The following is a 21,427-nucleotide window of genomic DNA, read 5'->3' as shown; positions in this document are numbered from 1 at the left end:
ATATAGTTTTTTCTTTTAGGATTATCTTTGTCTCACACCAAACCATTAGGCTTATCAGGATACCACGTGTTCTGCCTTTCAAATCCCTTTGTGAGTTACATCTTGGGGTTAGGCTCTCTGCTTTTATCAAGGGATGTTACAAGAAACAGTCTCATAAAATCTTAAAACATGGGTTTTCAAAGTATCATTTAATATTCTCTGTACAGAATTGCATATATTAGAAATGCTTTAGAAGTTAAGAGCTGAGAAAATGTTTTATATTGTCTAAGTAGACAGTATTTCCTCTCTGGTAACATGATTGACATAATTAAAAGTTTTCCTCTATGCTTTGGCGACCACCCAAGTATGCAGCAGGCTTAGGCTGACAATAGCATCCAGATAGCCCATTACAGCTTGCTTGCTTGTGTTCTATTTTCCTCCTCCCTGTTCTTGCCATCTGTTCTTGATATAGCCTTGGTCTTGTTTATTCTCATTTATTCTTACCATTTCTTTATTATTTCTATGCAATACGTTCCTTAACAGTAAGGTGGGGAAATATCAAACAAGTCTAGTGCTCTTTCAGAAATACTTGTCCTCTAATAATTAAAAAACCCACTCAATTATTACCTAAATTTAAAAATAATATCCAAGTCACTTTATGTCATTAACCATTATTTCAGCAAGCAGTGCACAAGAAAATGGATTTTAAATCATACCATGTTCTGTGTATACTGCCTCATGGAGAAGGGACTCAATTTGTACTTCTTGTACTTCATCTTCAGTGTTCTGAGGTCCTAAAATGATGACAAAACATTACCAAGTAGAAAAAAATCTAGATATTAATGGAGAACATGAAACATGACATCCATGTACACACATTCAAACAAATATATTTGGTTCACCAAACTATATGCTACCTTTTCACATCAGCTTAGCACTTTTTTTTCCTATGTTGACACAGTAAATATTTAAGATTGGTTTTATTTTGGCAGCAGACATAAATTTAACAAAAACCTCACAGAGCAAAATTATTGCGGTTTCTAATTAACACAATTCACAATAATGAGAGAAAAAGGAAAATGGGATGGGCAAAGCTTTCAGAAAGGGAAGTACTGGGAAATAAAGATTAAAATGTAGAAGATGAAGCCAAAATGCATTAAGCTACAAGGTGGACCACTCTCTTCCCTGATAGTCAGAGGAAAGGGCCACCTGGCTGGTGTGAAAACTGAGAGGGTTGGGATTGGCTGACTACTCCCCAAAGTTGAGTAGAAGATCCTCTATTATAACTGACAGCCCTTTCAGCTTTGGAGAAACCCATTTGATAGTCAGATCCACAGATTCAAAGAGGTATAAATTACAAAAATCGACAATATCAATAACAACATTTCAACAACACTGCGGTGTTTATCAGCTTAGCAGGTTTGTTGCAACATCAGTAAACAAACAGGAAGCTACAATGACATTGACAAAATGATAAATTTTCTGTTTAACAAACATCCATGTTCAGTACATTGAAGTAATGCTAGACTTAGTATCCTGAATGCTGTCACATGAAATAATGCCAACGACATCAGTTAGTTACACTGACAAGTCAATCCTCAATGATAAAAGCAGAGTAAGTTCATTTGAACTTCAGGTAGGAAAAAAGTTTAAGAACATGTTAAGGCCAATCACATTAAAAAAACCATTCCTGAAGCACAAAAAGTGCCTTCTATTTTTACAGATGTTTGTATGTCACAAACCATTTTTATACATATTTGCATATAATTACAGAAGAGCCTGCCAATCTCCATTCTTCCCTCCTCATCTCTCACAATACCCATGACAGCTTCCTAAGCAATTCCTAGTTTTACTACTGCTGACAGCACCATCCATAGAGAATCTAATATTAGTAACTGAAGTGGATGGCATGCTGCTCCTCTGCTTAACCCTTTAATGGCTTCCTCTGCCCAAACAGATGAAAATCTAAGCTCCTTACAACAGAATAAGCCCTCCACCATCTAGCCCTCACATGTCTCTCCAGAATCACCCGCTACCAGCACTGGCTTTGAACTTGGTAAGTCCACTACACTGTTTCATTTTTCCATGAATCTGTGATGTTCCTCCTTTCCTCTGAGGAAGATTAGTAGAGGCAGAAGCTAGATTGCAATGAGTTAAAAACTGACTGAAAAATAAGGCAAAGAAAGCAACTGTAGATTCTTTTTTCAAAAATCTGGCTAGTACCAGGGCAGGAACTGGAGGGCAAATAGAAAGTACTGTAGGGACCAAGAGGGGGCTTATTTTATTGTGTTGAATGAAGAGATATTGTACCTAGGTTTGTAGAATAGGTAGAGAAGATGAAGAAGCCAAACTCCTAGATAAGAGAAAGGTTGAAAAGGCAACATTTAAACTAAACCAGATATTGCCAAGAAGTTAACAAGGATCTGAGTTGATAATGAACTGTTGGATTTAGAAGGACAAGTTATCAGTTAATGTGTAGTAGTATTAACAAAACAAAACAGAAAAAGGAGAGCAGGAGCAAATGGCACATTTCAGAGTAGGTATTAGGTTGAAAAAAAAGATTTCTCAATGATAAATTTATTTAGTGCAATGTTTGAGACGCTAAATCCAAATATGCATTTAAATTACAAAACTTAAAAAAAAAAAAAAAAGCTCTTTTGCTCCAGAGTTATGGTATTCTAAAGGAACAGAAGGGAGACAGTAAATACTGGGATTATGTTTCAAACAAATAAAAAAAATCCAAGCAGCATATTGATTTTAAAAGGGAGAAAATAAAACCAAATATTATTCATACAGTGATAATAAAATCAGCCAAAGTATTTTCATTGCCAGTAAATATGTAGTGTCATACCAAAAACTTCCAATAGGTGGCAAAATGAAACCAAATTTTGGAGAGTGATTTGGTAAATGAAAAAATGTGCAGCAATTGAATAATACTTTGCAATAAATATCACAGTACAAACAGGAAGTGAGAGTAATAGATGCAGATTTTATTTGTCAATTTATTCACCGATTTTAGGAGTTTTCCTTCTGTGGGTCACAGGGCCTTGGGTGACTAAGGAGATAGTGGAATTCATCTGAGTTTATGTGGATACAGAACAAGCTTCCTCCAGCATCCTGTGGAGGTGTGGGAAGTCTCTGATATAGAAAGGAGACTTTTGTACTAAAAAGACTGGGAGCCCAGTAAGCCTCTGTTAGTGGAACAGACGATGACAATACTAGCGTACATATCTAACTGTACTTTCACTGCAAGAGGTTCTGGAACTGGAGTCCAAAAACCTCGCATTTAGTTCATGATGTTCCTGACTGCACCATCATCTCCTCTGTGCCCTTGATTCTTGAGCTCAGAAATTAAAATTATCCTGTGTAGTTTTACTAGAAAACACATAAGTTCACTCCAAAATCTCAGAAGAAAAAAATACTTTAAATATTAAATATATTAAATACTAATTATTTTAAGTTAAATATTCTGTAAACATCATGACAAATTATGGGTAAAACATGATTCTGGAAACTGCAAATCGGATAGCTGGTAGGCAGAGGCTCCAGCCAGAAGTCAGGAGAGCTTACCTGAATCCTCAATAACCTGCTCCTCCAGCCAAGGGTATGGCTCAGCTTCTTCCGGTGGGACTGTTGGCTTTGAAGCAGATCTTTCTTTAAGGCCTGCATTTTTATTCACAAAGTTAACTTAAGTTTTTTTCTTTCTTTTTTTGACATATTAAACCAGGAAAAACAATATGCTTGAATACTTCATCAATTGTGCAAGGAATTCAGTTTCCAAGACTTCATATTACATGAAAATGTGGATGTGCTTAAAAACTGAACTAGGAAAACCAGTTGCTCTGTAACTTCACGTGGGCCTTGAACATCTTTTTACCTAAGTTAACCTTTCATTTAAAAACAATAAAATAAAAAAAAAATCATTGCCTAAACGTTCCCAAATCTCTAAAATAGAGTCATGCCTGAACTTGCCAAAAGAAGTTCAGTATGAGGTCAGGCCCATGTTCAGAAGTGATTAATTAATTGCTGCTTGAGCTCTGAATCCAGCAGTAAAACAACTAAGACACACCTGAATTTTGTTTGCATGCCATATTTTGATTAATAATTACCTGTTCTTCTTGAAAACTATAGTTAAAAATGAGAACAAATCATACATAACTAGTTATAATCTTCTAAAGATACCACTTATGATCATACTGTTCTATAAAGAGCTAAAAGACATGAAAACAAAGGTGTGGTTTGTTGTTGTTTTTTAATGTCTTAAGGACTATAAAACATCTAGAGTAAGTGAACATGAAAGCTGATTTTAAAGTCAAATCAGTCTAAAAATCTAGTAGACTAAATTATTTCTTTCATGTTTTATATGAAGAACATTAAAATACATCCTCAAATACAACTGTTTCAGAAAGCTTAACTTGGTTCCAGAGTCTGGGTTCCATTCACCAACCCCTGGCTCTTTACTACCCCCAGTGACAATCTTGTACCAACAAGTATTACTAGAGATGTGTTGTTCGGGGCATGTCAGAAGCCTACAGTGGAAAGGTCAAAATAGAATCGAGAAGCATTTTTCTACTCTTCAGCACTTCATATCATTCTTAACATACATATGCTATCCTATCTGCAAAATTCTCCACGTCTTTTACTTCTCTTTGATTGTTTATATTTTTCCTGACCGTTCCCTTCATTCTTCTCTCATTGGCAAAAACACATTCCAATCTTCTCCCCAATCCCAGAAAGAGTGACACAGAGATACACAGGATCCTACCTCATCACTTATATTTAGTTACTTATCTTCCACACCATTTACAGAAAAAACCTAATACTATTAAAACAAACACCAATGGACACAGCTGTGTTCTATTCCTAACTATATAGTGACTTCTAACTATACTGTAGATTCCAAAGGGATAATACACAACCACGGATCTGAAACGTAGTTCGATCTCAGGGGGTGACAGGTAGAGATGAAGGCTTTATTAATAAAATCTATTACATTTCAAATTCCAAATTCAGGCCTGAAAACTCCCATGCTCCTTCCCAATCGAGCCTCTTGATTATTAACAGAATGGGTATGAAACTATGCATTGCCACGTTCTGCTGAATGAACAGGGTAAACTTTCTGAATTGTTTCATGGATCTTTGAACTCTCAGCACCTCAGAAAACGCCTGGCACATACCAGGTACCCAGTAAACACTTGCTCAAGGGCTGAACACACCCAAAGATATGGTTACTCTGCTGGATTCAGTGGCTGCTGAGATCCTCTGTAGGACCAGTGCTCCTTAGCTGCAAGAGAGAAGCTAACAGCTGTAAAGGTGGGAAAAGGGACTCATATCAGTTTCTTGTGACTATTACCAAAGAGATTCAGATCTATGCTCCAGCATCCACCACTACAGAGCTCTGGACCTCATTTGCCTGGGGCAGTCCCAGGTTCTGTCCGTGTGTTGGAATCGTATTTCTTCCTCAAAAATATCTCAGTTTGGATGAAAACTTACAGAGTCATTCTTCACTAATCCTCTATGTAGCAGGTTTTCAAATTGTGCTCCATGGGTTCAATAAGCAGTGAAATATTTCCCCATCAAACAATAAAGATTTAAACTCCCTGAAAATCCCATTCGTATTAGATTTTGAGAAGTTTCATTTGAAAACAATTTTTGATGTGAGAAGTGCTTGAAAACTACTAGCATACCAATATTTAGACATATGGTTCTCCTCACTGTCAGCTTTCTCTGTATCCGCTGGAGTCATTTGTCTCTAAAATTGAAATTGTAAAACCAGAGGAGAAAGCAAAAGCATATAACGAGAGAAAATACTGAGCACTTTTCTTTTCTGTCCAAAGTGCAGTTGAATTGTAAATTTATTGTAACCTGGGCACAGCTATTTTCCAGAGGTTAAATAGTCACAAAAAATAAACGATATTGTAAACCTCAAAGAAGTTGGAGATCATATTAACACATCTCCTCCCCTAGATCCCTATTAACTTTGAAAATTAAACACACACACACACACACACACACACACACACACACACACAAACATCACATTCTAGACTAATTCTTATTAGTTTGATAAGCCATATGGAAGAATTAGCCCTTTATAAGTTTTCATTGTGATGTGTTGGGAAAGTATATACTGCCACCCAAATCTACTGTAGTCCATGAATAAAGTGTTCCTCAGGAAAGAGTGGTAAATCCAGGTCTCATATAAGATTTTAAGGCAAAAGTAAGAATTACACAAAAAAAATACACATAAGGTCAATTAGTCATCAAGGGAAAGGCTTTCAGATTGGATTTATTATAAGGTACAAATGGCAAAGAGGGAGCACTGAAAATATTCAAAATTACGTTATGAAACTAATGTCATCAGTCTTGATGTTCCTGGGGCTACATGCAACAAAACACCAACTTACACTCAAGTGAAAAGGAAATTTATTGGCTAATCTCACAAGGAGTGCAGAGATGGGCGAGCTTGCTCTCAGCAGTAGCTTCACCCTCATGCTGGCAACTGGGGCTCCCCCCGCTGCAAGCTCCTTTTGGACCAGAGGCAAAGAATCACCTTTTGCTCTGCTTCTCTTAGACTCGGAAGTCTTTGCTGGAAGCAGAAGCTTTCAGCAATTCTCTCTTTCAGCTTTAAGAGTTAAATCCAGAAACCACTTCCATTCCTAAACTAGCAAAAGTAACAGGATAACCACAATGCCTGAAAGTAATTATCTAGGGTTGAATGAAAGTTGCAAGTCAATCACAACAGTCCTTGCAGGATTTGAAAAATCAATTAATTGATTTAAAACATACCTTGCTTTTAGTTCTTTGGGCACATCACAAAAATTAGGAAATTTTTAAAAATGTCTGCATTTAATAACCATATAATTTTTCCTACCATTTTAATTAAAAATGGAAGAAGTTATAAAAAAGTGATATGAACACTTTTTAAGTCAACCATTCATACAGCAAACTTGATTATCTGACACAGTCACTTTAGTCCAATATTAGCTTACTTCTTTCACTGCTACCCCACTATACCTGACAGCAATGGGAAACACAGGTATTTTCTTCCCATCCACATGTAGCAATTTAAAACTTACTAAATTGCATATGGCATTCATTCACTCACAACTATTAAGCATCTACCAATGCAAGGCACTGTTCTATGGAAAATGAACACGGAAAAACCCTACCTCTCACAGGGAAGGAACAACTTAAAAAATAAGAAACATGAAATATTTAGTGTATACTAAATGGGGAAGATATGGGACAGGGAGAGCCTGGCCATCAGGGAAAGAGGACAGGCTATCTACAGTGAACTGATGAAGAAAGGTCTCACTGATGAAATGTGAACAGATTCCTGAAGGAAACCAGGGACGGGCCCTATAACTTGCACCGGGGAAGAACGCTCCAGGTAAGGCTCTGGGCCAGCAAGTACAAACTCCTCAGCTGCTCTGGGACAAGGGCAAGAGCAAAGTGCTGGGAGTGAGGAAGAACCAGGTGACAGAAGCAGCTAGAAAAAAGGAGTGAGGGCATGAGAAACAGAGAGGTCCTGGGGCCACTGGATCATGGAGCTATTCCCTCTGACTAGAAATAAAGGATTCATTTTTTTTTTTTTTTTTTAAGGATTCATTTTTTATAAGAATTCTACACACACCACTTCCTTGACAAAATCTGGGAAAGAACTACAAGTAGGACTTCATGTACTTAGCCCATAAGAGCCAAGACATTTTCAAAAACTGGTTTATTGGTGTGCCTGGGTGGCTCAATGAATGGTTGAGCAGCTGCCTTCAGGTCAGATCGTGATCCCGGGGTCCTAGGATCAAGTCCCATATACCGCTCCTCATAGGGAACCTGCTTCTCCCTCTGCCAATATCTCTGCCTCTCTGTCTCTCATGAATAAATAAAATCTTAAAAAAAAATGGTTTATCAATCTTTGGCTTACTGATTTGGTAGTGCACAGATGGAAGAAAATTTTGATCTTACCTCCCCAGGTTACTCCAGCTGCTGTTATTCAAAAGGGAAGAGCTCAGGACTGCTGCTGCTTCAAATGCAAGTAGTCTAACAGTATAAATCAATATACCCCAAGAATAACCCTAACAGGTACATGAACTTGAAAAATAATCCAGAAAATCAATAAAACAGAAAGATGCACACACTGATTGACCACACTAACCCTCACTATTGCTCCTTTCTTGTATCATCAGCAAATACAGATCCTAGCAGATATCCCAACTGCAGCCCTGTCAAAGTTCTGCCAGAATTAAAAGAGCTGCCCCATGATACATAGTACGAGCCATTCCAGATTCAAAGCATCTTCACACGACCCAAGAAAGACAGATTGCACGAAGAGTAAAACTGCCAAAAGGGTTGCTAAGAGCCCGGGTTTCAGGACCACTGAAGAGTCTCCACAAAGACTGGAATGCAGTGGACTTGTCTGAACATCTGCAAAACGAGATGGTGTACAGGAGCTCAGGTTTGTGAACCAAGAGGGCTGCCAGTGAATTCCATCTGAATCCCATCTTGAACACATTACCACTGACGCCGCTTTGTCTTCCACAAGTTGGAAAGGGGATAAAATTATCTCCTTAGAAGGGTTTCAAGAATTATTAAATGTACATTTATATTTGATTATTAAATTAAGTACATACATCTTTTCCAAATTAATTTTTCTCTTCAATTCTTCTAAAAAAACCAAATTTACCACTTTCCCTCCACACATACGACATGAACACAGCTATCGGCAGCCTCCAAGGTGGTTATAGCATACTGCAATAACTGCAGAAACACCTGCTTCCTTCTTTAAAGATTGTTTTCTTCTTTTTAATATTACTCAATAGTACATACAGATCTGAAATATTTTTAAATGATCTGTGTTTTATATGTTCATCATTCAGTAAACATATATTGAGTGCTTATTATTCTCTGCTGCTATGATAGGTACTGACGTAAATCACAGTCCGGCAAATATCCAGGAAAGGAAGCAAAGTGATGAGCATGATAAATGGAAGACACACAGACCCACCACTTGGGAGGATCGGAGAAAATGTCCATGTAGACATGATGACTCAGCTGGATCTGCAGCAGAGGTGGAAGGTAGCCCACCACATGAGCTGGAACACATTGCAGGCAGAGCGGAAGAGTGGGCAGTGCCGGTAATAGATGGCTCCGGTTCATTATTTTCTTCCTCAACCCCTTGTTTATTTCACTACATTTCACTGTAGGGACTGCAGTCACCTTGTCACTTCTATCTCCAGTGCCTAGTACAGCCTGGTATGCTGCAGATACTCAGAATATTTGATGAATGGATCAATAAATGCAAAATAGAGATGACGCAGCCCACAGATATTTATACCATACCAAAAATAACACAAAAGCTTTAAGTGTATGTCTTCCTCTAATCTCTTACGATATACAAGAGAGGTGATGTCTGAGGCAAGGAAGAAATAAATGACAACTCCATGATATACAGATGCTAATGCAGAGTGATAAATACACATAAAGTGAAAGCAAATGAGGTATGAAATGAGAACAAAGAAAAGGAGAATAGATGACTTTCTGCTTTGTAGGGCTTACAATATTAAAGCTTTTGTGAAAATTGGTTTCTATGTAAAATTGATATTCAAACTGGTAATAAACATCTAGGTCCTGTGGTTTTATCTTCAGGCCAACAGAGGAGGAAGGACCTGAGGCTGGAGACTGTTCCTGAGGATCTTTTCAGATGACCTCAAACAAGATTTAAAAACAAAAAACCAAAAAACCAAAAAACCAAAAAACAAAAAAAACAAAAAAACCCCAAGATTTCCATGAGAAAAACACAGATCTGCTCTATAACACCCACCCTTCAGTTTCTTAAGAATGAAAACTTTCTCTTTAGCTAGAACAGGGGGGAAATGAACAATGTGCCAGCTCTTTATGCATATCCAAACACCAGCTAGTTCTCACAGCCACATGAAGGAAATGTATCATCTTAATTTACAAATGAGGAACACTGGCATTTCCAAGATGCCTTTTATAGTGAAATAATCCAAGTTATCAATTTAGAGAATTGTTACCAATGGAGAGTTATTCCAGGAGAAGGAATAGTGGAGGACAAAGAAGAAAGGAACCCAAGCCAGGAGATGCAGCTTAAGTCACCAGACCCATTTCACAGAAAATGACACTACAGTTAAAACATTTAAAATTAAAAATCAGACCTCTGTATGACGTTTACCTGTTTTTTTTAAATGAAATATATATAGGGAGTCCTTGTTATCCAAATAATCAGATTGAGAACCTCTGAATGTAAGAGTTGTATACTAAGCAGGTCATAACACTATAAAATATTTTCTATGAACCAATTACTTATTGGATGAATCCTCCTGGGTCAAACATTCATGCTGACAGATTTATATCAATTTATCATCCCTTACCATGAAATGTTGAGAAAAATGCTTATACACAATGCAAATATCCCACAAGTAAAAATCTTGCAAAAAAAAGTAGTAAGGTTATTACAAATGATGTTATCAAGAACTAAAATTCACAAAGCCCTTGATAAATGAAACAGACCTGACACATCACAACAAATGTAGAAAATGATAGTTTTAAAAAAAAAAAAAACTCATCTAAATTTTAAACAATAAAAAAAGAGTCTTAGAAAAACTGATATGTTCATAAAACAGACCATCTTTATCTTTACAGTGACCATGCTACTCACATGAAATACTATCATAAAAAAGGTAAGGAAAATTATGCCAGTAATGTCATTTTTTAAAAATCTGAAGTATCATCTCATAGTGTATCTTAAAGAAAAATTTTGTTTGTGATATGACAAACTTATTTTTACATTTCGGGGCTTCTGACTCCTAATTACTTTGGTTTTTTTTTTTAAGATTTTTTTTTAAATTTTTATTTATTTATGATAGTCACACACACAGAAAGAGAGAGAGAGAGAGAGAGAGAGAGAGGCAGAGACACAGGCAGAGGGAGAAGCAGGCTCCATGCACTGGAAGCCCGATGTGGGATTCGATCCCGGGTCTCCAGGATCACGCCCTGGGCCAAAGGTAGGTGCTAAACCGCTGCGCCACCCAGGGATCCCTCCTAATTACTTTGTATTAGGAAATTTTGATTCCTGCTTTTAGATGACTTTTTAAAAAGGGCAATAAACTTTCTGGTTTTAATTATTCTTAGATAACAATATGAAGCAGGAGAAAATAGAAATTACTACACTCTGAATGAAAACGTGAGTAAAACTCAGAGGGCAAGCACAGTTATAAACTATTAATCATGAGCAAAGTTTCTCCCACACTAAGTTTTTAGTTGAATAGTAAATACCAATGCAATTAGATGAAGCGTGACCTCAGCTTCAATAAATTCAGCTGAACCCTTTTATTTACTGAGGAAAAAGGGAAGGAAAGAAAAGAGTCAAAGAAAATAGTTTGTAAGAGCTCTTGAAATCTATTTAAATGCTTTTAGTAGAGATGTTTCAATTTAATGCTTGAGCTGATAGTCAAAGGAAAACTACGACAGAAGTATTTCCAACTGCTTTACCAAATAGCAATAGAAAATGTGACTGTGCTTTTGCTGATTAGGTTATTCTAAGATGTTTTTCCCCTCATTTTCTTAGAATTTAGCATTTATATATTTTATCCCACATCACTTTTGTCCCTTAAAAGCCAAGGTAGAAACTATTAGAATGTCCTCAGTAAATGCAAATATAATTATCAGCGCTTCTTCAAGGAATTAAAAAAAAAAATCTATAGAAAAAAATAACACTTAAAATTTGGTACATAAATTTAAAAAATCAATCATTAAAAAGATCAATTAAAAAAAATCTCAACAGCAAGATCTAACATCAGGATATATTTTTTAAGATATTGTAACTTCTACGTGTATTGTATCTGTTTTGCTTCTTGTTCTGTTCAGTGCTTAGTTAGAGCCTCCCTCTTCTCCGCCCTGACAGCCTTTTCCCTGCGGGAAACATTTCATATGGTTTTAGCGGGACCCATTCCAACTTCCACCCAAAGCTTTGTGCACAGGAGACAGGCCGGTGGACTTACCCATCCCCAACCACAAGAATGATCACAAATGGTCACCAGGCCTACGCAATCTGGTTGCAATCCTCCTAGGGACTTTTCTCCCAGAGCCATTCCAGAAAACTAGCTCTTTGCACTAGGAATACTCAAATAGAAAGATGTGTCTGGGGCTTGCTGAGGGCCATCTACTTCATGATGTGGTAACAATTCCATATGGAATTGTGGTAACAATTCCATATAGAATAAAGTCAACAGAGCCAAGACTTAAGAAGTAGGAAGAAACACAGCTCTGATGACAGGTCTTTATTTGGGATCTATTCACCTAAAGCCCCTGTATCTGCCAATCAAATGAGCCATAAAATTCCCTTTGTGGTTTACAATGTTCCAGTAATCTATAAAACAACAAAACCCTGACTACTCGACACAGGAAACCCCAAGTTAAAATGTTACAATTTCTTTGGGCTATAGTTTTTGAAAAAGCAAATAAAGAGACTGGATTAGCTAGACTAGGTATTCTCTAGGATTTTGCCTTGCTGTGAAATTCTTGTCATCTGGAATTCTTGTCAACTAAATGTTCAAGTGCTTGATTTTAAGCAGAAAAGGTGCAAGCACATAAGAAAATGGTGCACAATACTTTTAGAAACACTGGCGCTTAATGCTTATTTCTGATTTGAAATAACTTCAATTAGGCCAAATCCTACGTTTTTAAGCTCTTCACAGAAAAGCTGAAGACTTATTATTTTTTTAAGATTTATTTATTCACTTGAGGGGGAGAGAGAAAGCACACGGTGGGAAGGGGCAGAGGGAGAGGGAGAAAGAAATCCCAACCAGACACCACTGAGTGTGGAGCCTACCTGGCGCTCGATCTCATGACCTTGAGATCATGATCTGAGCCAAAACCAAGAGTTGGATCCCTAACCAACTGTGCCACCCAGGTGCCCCTGAAGAATTATTTTTTAAAAACAAAACCTTTGTGGTAGCACTTTTGATTTTGTTATAACAAATCAGGCCACTCTTCTTCAATTCATAACTGAATCTCACCAACAGTCGCAATTAGAGGTGTAAGACTTCATGCACGGGACAGCACAAACCATTAATAGAAATGTATTCTTATTGAAATTTCATTTTATTACATGTTTTCTGATTGAGTTCTGATCTCTAGTTAGATCTCAAATTTCAAGCTCCTTAGAAATGGTAAACCATAATACATACAAATATGAAAAATATATGCCACTCCACCAAAATAATGGGAAAACTGTGTGATATAAGATTAAAGTATATCCTAATTTGAAATACTTGCAGTCTTTTTGTAACTCATCTGAATCTGTGACAATATCGATAAAAGTGTTCTAAAACTCTTCTTCTAAGACAAATTCTTTCTTTTATGCATGACTGTATCCAGAATTCTCAGAACAGTGTGTATAGCACACAAGAAACACAAAATATTTACTGAGTGGCCAAAGCAAGTTGGGAGGAGGGGCAGGCTTGAGGGGGGTGGGTAGCCAGGAGGCACAGACAGAAGAAGGAGGAGGTAAAAGAGCCAATAAGACTGGGGAGGGGAGACCTAGTAGGGGACGAGAGGGAGAAGGAAAAGGAGAATCCAGGGAAGAACCTGAAGAAGGGGGAGAGAGAGGATGAGGAAGAAGAGAGATGGGGAGAGAGAGACAGCCAGGTGAAGAAGAAAGGGAAGCAAGAAGGGAAAGGAGAAAAGACGACAAAGGTCACATAAAGGGAGAAAGAAGAAAACCTCTGTCACCTAACCATCTGTCATAACTGGAACGGCATTCTGCATATACACACTACGGAAAATCTTAACATTTAACCCTGGTGAAAGTATTCCATTGATTAATAAGTACATTACAATTCATATTACATGTATATACATTTATCTGGATACATGATCAATAAATTAATAAAAACAGAAGCTATTATATCACATTTTTATTACATGGTTTTTACAAGCTTCATCTTTTAAACTGAGAGGCATGAGACAGTGTATCTAAAATTTCAAACCCTTTACATACTGAGCACCAATAAATACACTCAATGACTATTTGACATACCTTCCCCGACCAGAGCGATACTACATTTTTTCTGCCCTATAGCAGTAAATTGTGATGAGGAACATTACCATTTCCTGGGATGATGGTATTAGAGCTTTCAGTTCTTCCTCTTCTGGTTATTTCCCTTCGCTGAGTGTGTGTGTTTGCTAGAGGTTTTACCTTCCTTTGTGTCATCTTTGTCTCTGGATGCCGTTTTACTAGAAGCATCCTTTACATTTGTTGACTTTTTCCTACTTTCCTTGGCTTTAGCACTTTTGTCTGGGCCCACATTCTCCTTCTCTCTGTCCTTTTTACCCTTTGGAGATTCTTTCCTGGATATATCTGCATCAGCAATTTTCTTATCCTTCCGCTCATCCTCTTTTTCTTTCTTCCCCTTTCTTCTCTCTTCGTTCTTATTCTCCTTCCTTGATTCCGTTTTCTCTTTTTCCTTCTTGAGCTCTTCTTTAGTGAGTTCTTTAACTTTCAGGTTTTCCAATCAAAGGAAAAAAAGTTTATTGAAAGCATCTCTTAATTCACAGGACAGTAACTTAGTGTTAAATATATGGTCTTTATCTCTCCACACACATGAAATGTTCATTCAGAATGGGACTTCCATCCCCTAGTTTTACATTGGCTAAAACCAGATGCAAAACCTCTACAAAGTATCAGCTACCAAAGAAATGCCAGAAACTTGCCATCATATTTTTCCAGCTTGAAATAGATTGTGACTTGTTTTAAAATAAGGCTAACATGCAATATTATTAAAATGAGTCCATACATAAACTTTACACAGTGTTAACAACTCACATTTCACAATTATAAAGACATAATTAAAGGAACACTGGCAACATTAAGGAAAAAATTTCCAAAATTTGCAAGTATCCAAAGATAATTTAAAAACTTTCAGTTCTGGCAAAAAATTATGTCCTTAAAATATTTGTGCTTATAAGCCTTGAAAACAAATACAATGCATAGATGAAAAAGTAAATACCATTTAATTTTCTTAGCTAAGAAAAAAAAAAAAAACAATGTCCATGAGTATGAAATATTAAATTCATTATTTATAGTGCTTAAAATGACAAGCAGACATTCTTGTCTGCTTATATTCAATATTATGAAATCAGTATTCCTTTAAATATGTTTTCCTGTTAATTTACGTAGAGCCACTCAAGCCAACATGTTGTCCATCCATGCTCATAGGCAAGAGAGCAACTAAATGGAACATACAGGTAATTCCAAATCTTGTGTGAGACCGACCCTGCTTTCAATCCATTTTACATAAAGTTTAATAAAGCTGCTAGCAAAAGCTTTGAATTTTACCTTCTTGCTCTCATTAGAAAATCCTAAGAGAAGCAAGATGTTTATTGTATTACATAGCATTTAAGTAGAAACAAAGAAAATGAAAGACTTCGTTAATAAATTGTGGAAGAGATGTTCACGCCCATCAAAATCATGTAAAATTCACAGAGCTCAAATTATTACTCAGTTCTTCCTGAAAATCTTATTAAAACCTTATAAAAAATATGCAATAGCATTCATAAAGAATCAACCGTCCAAATCCTCACCTACTTCAGTGCTGTTTGTAGATAATGTAGATAATATCTGTAGACACAGATAATGACATTGCAAGAGCGCTTGTGGAGTCAGATCTTGTAATATTTTACAATACTAAATTTTTAATTTTTGATTTGCCTCTCCAGATCAAGTATAAATGATACTTTATTGGTCATTTATTTCATAATTATTGACATAAGAATAAAATGGTAAAAATAGTTCTCCTGCTGGGAATTATTCAGATGGGATACAAAGTTAAAACATTAAAATTCCCTAATCTTAAAATTAAAATACAAATCACAAAACCCTGCAAGTCACATTGTCAAGTCTCACCTGTTAATGTTTTACCAAAAAACAAACTAAAAACAATATGCTAAGCACTTAAACACAAAAGAATATTTTAAGTTTATATAAAAAAAACCATGCACTTCTCCCTTGCCCCTGCCTTTAAAGGATATAAATATTTACATGTGAACAAGAAAAACCACAGGGATATAAAAACTAAAGCTGTAATAATAAGCTGTTAGCCTACAAATAATGGTTGACAGGTACAGCAATTTTTAAAGAATTAAAATACCAAAACACAGCAAATTCTGTACCAATGAAATGCAGTACTCCAGATTATAAATCCAAATTTTTCACTTCACTGAAAACTCTAAGTGTGCTTACTCTGGCTTTTATTATGCTCTAAGAGTGAGTGTCATCAGAGCTTCTGAAAAAATGAAATCAATCAGTAAAGAATTCATCTTTTTTTTTCCCCAATAGTAATTAAAAAGTTCAAACTAAGAAAGGTTTAGGTAGACAATAATAGCAAGTTTGGATGTAAGTTTAGATGTAGTATAACAATATTATGATATCACTCTGTTTTTAATTTAGACTGTTACAAAAGTTTTGATACCATAAAAAGGGAAAATATTTAAAATTATAGGCTTGTGGCAAAAAATTCTTTAATGATGTCTTGATAAAACTACTATTGGCCAAAGATGCAACCCAAATCAAAAAGCAATGTTTAGCATTAGTAGCTGCATTAACATATCTAGAAAATGTCATGCATTTTCAAGCATTAAATTTGATTCACTCAAGGCTAATTTGATAAACAAAAAATACCTTTAGCCTTAGCTTTTCTCTTGGCTACCCCACCAGGTCCTTCTGTTGGTATTTACAAGATGAAAACAGGTTATAAACAGAAAATATTAAGGGAATTAAAAATGAAGTAACTTTTAAAAAATAATAAATATCTATAGTTAAAATCAATGTCTCTATTAAACAAATTACATTAAACTCACCATTTAAAAAACACACTCCTTCAACACATAAATATTATCATTTGTACGTCATTTTGAAACCTTACTTTCACTATAATAAAAAAATGCATTGTAATCAGCCTAAGATTCAGTCAACTTCATGACTTGCCATAGACTTGAAAGAATTGTGGGCTTTAGAAAAACCTAATTACCATTGAAATCACATTTCCCTCTCAGCTGTAGCCAGTGGCCCTCTGCTCGACACAGATAATCAATTACAAGCAACACACAAGAAAAGACCAGGAGACTTCACTCTCCTACTCAATCATCATTGCCATCCAAAAAAGGATAGCATATTTTGATAGAATTTTAATCTCTATGGTTTGAAAAACCATTGTTTTTTTCCTCCATAGTTTCAAACTTTCTGCATAAAAAAATTATACAAGCAAATACAGATATTATTACAGTCATATAGGTATATGTTAAGTTTTTTACTCTTCATCTAAAAATGTTGCAATGGCTTTCTGTTTCTTGTCTTGGCAAATAAAAGTTCTGATAATGGGTTCACCTCCAACTAATGTCAATACCCTATTCCTCTCAGTACACTCTCATTCTAACCAAGCTGTATTTGGCATCCCAGTCAACCAATGCTCTCAGTTCTATCTCCTGATCACACAAATGCTATTTTATACTCATGTATCAGCAAACTTTCCAACGTGGCATTCCAAGTTGCCAACCCACTTCCTAGGCTCTAAGAGTGGGAGGTGTGGTGATTACTGGTAACCTCCTGTGGGGGCAGCACCATGCACCATCTGTCACAGCAGCAATTGGCTATGGTTGTAAAAGAAAAACCCCAAGCAGGCCTACTCCATGTTTCTCAAAACCCTAATCACATCCCCAACTTTCAGTATGAGATGCTTTCACTCCTATTCTGTTATATTGTTTAAATCATCCTCCATTCCTAAATTCCTTCCTTTATCCATCATGACTTGTTTCTGTCAAATGAGACAGATCATTTGAGAATGGCGATATACTTTGGGTGAAATGCCAGTATCATCATATGGTAGCTATACTCGTCACAAGCATGGCATAACATGTAGAGTTGTTGAAATACTATGTTGTATGTGAAACTAATGTAATATTGTGTGCCAACTATACTTCAGTTAAGAAAAACAAAATATCACTACCCTGGAAAAAAAGTATCAGTGCATGTCTTACTACTGGCTACATTTGAAAAAGAAATGTGAATTAACTGTTTCATATAGCTATATATAACTGTCCAATTTCTTATATATATACAGAATCATAACTAGTGTTTATGGGTGACAACTTATTTTTCACAGATAAAACCTGAATCTTCCCCAAATTCTATTAAAAACAGCATGTCACCTTATAATACCAAATGCCATCTTGGACCACTCCCCACTAAAGTTTATTTCAGAATAAAATATCAAACTTATTCTTGTAATACCAACTTTTAAATACATGAGCATTATCCAGTGTGCAAAAGAAATTAGCATAAAACATTAAAATGCATGTTTAATGCTGTTCGTGTCCCTTTCCTAATTCATGCATATTCTCTCAAGGCATGCCCAGATTTTCCTGGTAAAAAGCAGAGTGGTTAAGAATCAGAGTACCCAACCACCAAACGTCACTGTTACGATGGAGTCAAAAGAGCTATATTGATGAAAAGCCTAGAGTTAACTTTTGCTATTAATAAAACATTAGAGGGACACCTGGGTGGCTCAGCAGTTGAGCATTTGTCTTTGACTCAGGGCATGATCCTGGGATTCGGGATCAAGTCCCACATGAGGATCCCTGCGTGGAGCCTGCTTCCTCTTCTGCCTATGTCGCTGCCTCTCTATCTCTGTCTCTCATGAATAAACAAAATCTTTAGGTAGGTAGGTAGGTAGGTAGGTAGGTAGGTAGATAGATAGATAGATAGATAGATAGATAGATAGATAAATAAATAAATAAATAAATAAATAAATAAATAAATAAATAAATAAATAAATATTAGATTAGCTTAGTGAAACAGGAGAAAATAATGAGTGCTTTTTAAAAAGTTTCCCAGTTCAGGCATAAATCCATAGAGTGATACATACAATGTGTAATGCTCTGTACTAATTCCAACTTTAGCTACCTTTTCTGAACTTAAAGAATACAGTCAATAATTTTTCAATATTTTTGACATGATAAAGACTAAGCTAATAATTTAAACAACACTGGTCATGTGCAGTCTCAGAAAGAAAGGGTTTAGACAGGAGAGAAAGCACAACACCAAGAAAAAAGGAAGTTAACAGAGGAGGCCCTACATTACAAGAAATGAGAGGGGAGTCAAGAAAACGCAGTGTTCTTCCGATCAAAAGTGCAGCTTTAGGAAGGCAGGCAGGAGCAACGGTGTGGGATGAGAACGTTACTGAATTATGTTAGTTATTAAATATCCCATAAAGTTCTTCAGATTACAGCTTTACAATAACAGAGGTGGTCACATTACAATGAGAAAACAGAGGTGAGGAAAAGGTGATCAAAAACCCAGGGTGTGTGTGGGGGCCCCCTGACTGCCTCCTTCTTCGGAGAAAACTAATCAGATGTGGAATTTCCCAAGGTTCCCAGTGGGTAGAGAGAAATAAGGGTTTGCAAGATTTCACTGTCTGCATGTTTGATGGCTAGAGGAGACAAAGGCATGCCTGCAGGAAACAGGTACAGAGCCAACAAGAGGGGAGAAATGATCATGAGGGCAGAAGATGCAGGGGGATATGTGGGTAAAGACTTAACTTTGGAAACCAGAAGATGCAACACCTGCAAAAATGATCAATGAGAGGAAATGATGAAGAAAATTCTGAGAACAAAGAAATGCTATAAAGTGTAGAGGGACAAAGACAATGAAACCAAAGCCAAAGACAACTGCCTTGGTAAAGCAGAAAGCAAAATCATTTTCCAGAAGAATAAAATGACCCTAGAAGATGGAAGAGCACGGATAAGGTTCTGAATACCTACTAAAAGAATCACTTTGTCACAGCAGTGAGCACCTTACATATAGGCTCACTTCAGGTGAATTTAGAATAGATCTTTTTACATAAACGATGTGAAGCCCAATGGTGGAGAAGGAGTTAGTGGTGATCCAGGACTAGTGGCAGCATATAGAGAGAAAAACAAAACAAAACAAAACAAAACAAAAAGACTTTGGGGACGTCAAAGACGTGGCCCCGGAGAAAAACACAAGGCAAGTACGGAAGACTTTGCTTTTATATAATCTTGAATTATGGACAGAATTAAGTTCTTACTTGTAACTATGGTTGATGTGGACTCCCTTTAGTGTCAAAAATCAACTAGCATACCCTATTTTTCTCCTTTTCTCTCTCTACTACCACAGCCAATGCCCAGGAGCAAAATAACAGCAGAGGGAGGACAATTTTATCAAACAATAAAATCCATGATAATATAACTCCTCAAAAATAGTTTCCAAGTGGCATATAAAAAATTGTATCAATCAGAGCCTGAAAAAGAAGCATTTTGGTATTCCCTGTAACTTCACTAGGAGGAAAGTTGTTTTTGTTGATAGAATACATTCCAACTGAAGGTAGTCATCAAAAAAGCATCAGGAAGTGGCTGCAGCCAAAGAGAATGGCAAAGAATAAGTAATCACCATGTGCTTTATTTCCATTTGCCATTATGGTTACTCCGATGGTATTTAAGGTGATATCTGTTAATAGCTGTTAACTGAGAATTTTTTTAACAGACATTAAAAAACAAGTAGGCCTTATGTCCTTCCCTTAGAACAAGAGTTGCCTGAAAGTAATTAATGTTATTTTGGCAACTGCCTCAGAGTCACTATCCCACACATTTTCAAGATGAAATGCTCTGTATCAAATTAAAATGCTGAATCATTAAGCCAATGGTTAGACCTGTGGTTCCACCACATGCAACAGACATAATTTTAGAAGACTGGCTCCATTACAGAAACCCAAGTAGCTACTACAGGTTTTCAGAGAGTTGGCCATAGGCTTGGTAGGCTGGGTGTCACTTTGTACTCTGGTCTCTTCTGTCACTCCCTGGTGAGACCTGTGAGTCACCTTGAGCTTCAGTGTCTCATCTTCCTCCTTCCCATACTGAAACATCACAATTTATTTCAACACTGACGACAGACTGGGGGGGGGGGATGGGGGGGGAGGCAGTTCTCAGAACTAGGCAGACTGCTGCTCTAGAATGGATGTCTAGTTTGGCTAAAATGCATACCAGCACACTACACCAATTTCCTTTTTGTTTTTAAATAGATGGTGTAACAATATTATCAGAGACATTATTGAAAAAAGAAAGCTACAAACCTTCCAATGTTCTGTGATGAGTGGGAAAGGAGAGATTAGAACAGAAGAGAACATAATGACTCAATTCAGGAAGGGATTGCATCCAGAGACCGGAAGTTTGCATGAAGAAGCAGATTAAAATATGAACATAAGAGATACCGGAAAGCTCACTGGAAGACCTCAGGTAGCACAGGTCAGTTTACCATATGAAATTCCACATGTCATTTTTCTTGGGGAAAAAAAAAGAAAGTCCAATATTTTTTTCACTTATTTAAGCTGGTTTAAAACACAAAAAAAACCCTTAG

At 36.5% G+C, this 21,427-nt stretch overlaps 1 protein-coding gene across 4 annotated transcripts in view; it reads right to left on the bottom strand.

The window, feature by feature from the left end:
• The window catches only part of ASPH (aspartate beta-hydroxylase), a 211,438-nt gene that overhangs the window by 141,430 nt on the left and 48,581 nt on the right, over positions 1-21,427 (bottom strand). For 2 of the 4 annotated variants that reach the window (XM_041769500.1, XM_041769501.1), the window contains exons 4-5: positions 3,550-3,642; positions 696-773 (exon numbers count right to left, since the gene is read on the bottom strand). In XM_041769500.1, coding sequence (XP_041625434.1) covers positions 696-773; positions 3,550-3,642 — 171 coding nt within the window. Of the gene's footprint in view, positions 1-695; positions 774-3,549; positions 3,643-13,901; positions 14,498-16,678; positions 16,721-21,427 lie in introns of those variants that run through there. The other 2 variants (XM_041769502.1, XM_041769503.1) reach the window with 1 other exon arrangement.

Source organism: Vulpes lagopus, chromosome 9 (genome assembly GCF_018345385.1).
Source record: "Vulpes lagopus strain Blue_001 chromosome 9, ASM1834538v1, whole genome shotgun sequence".
NCBI classification, from domain to species: Eukaryota; Metazoa; Chordata; class Mammalia; order Carnivora; family Canidae; genus Vulpes; species Vulpes lagopus.
The sequence above is the reverse complement of the archived record's forward strand: the minus strand, read 5'-3'. Positions and strand labels throughout refer to the sequence as shown.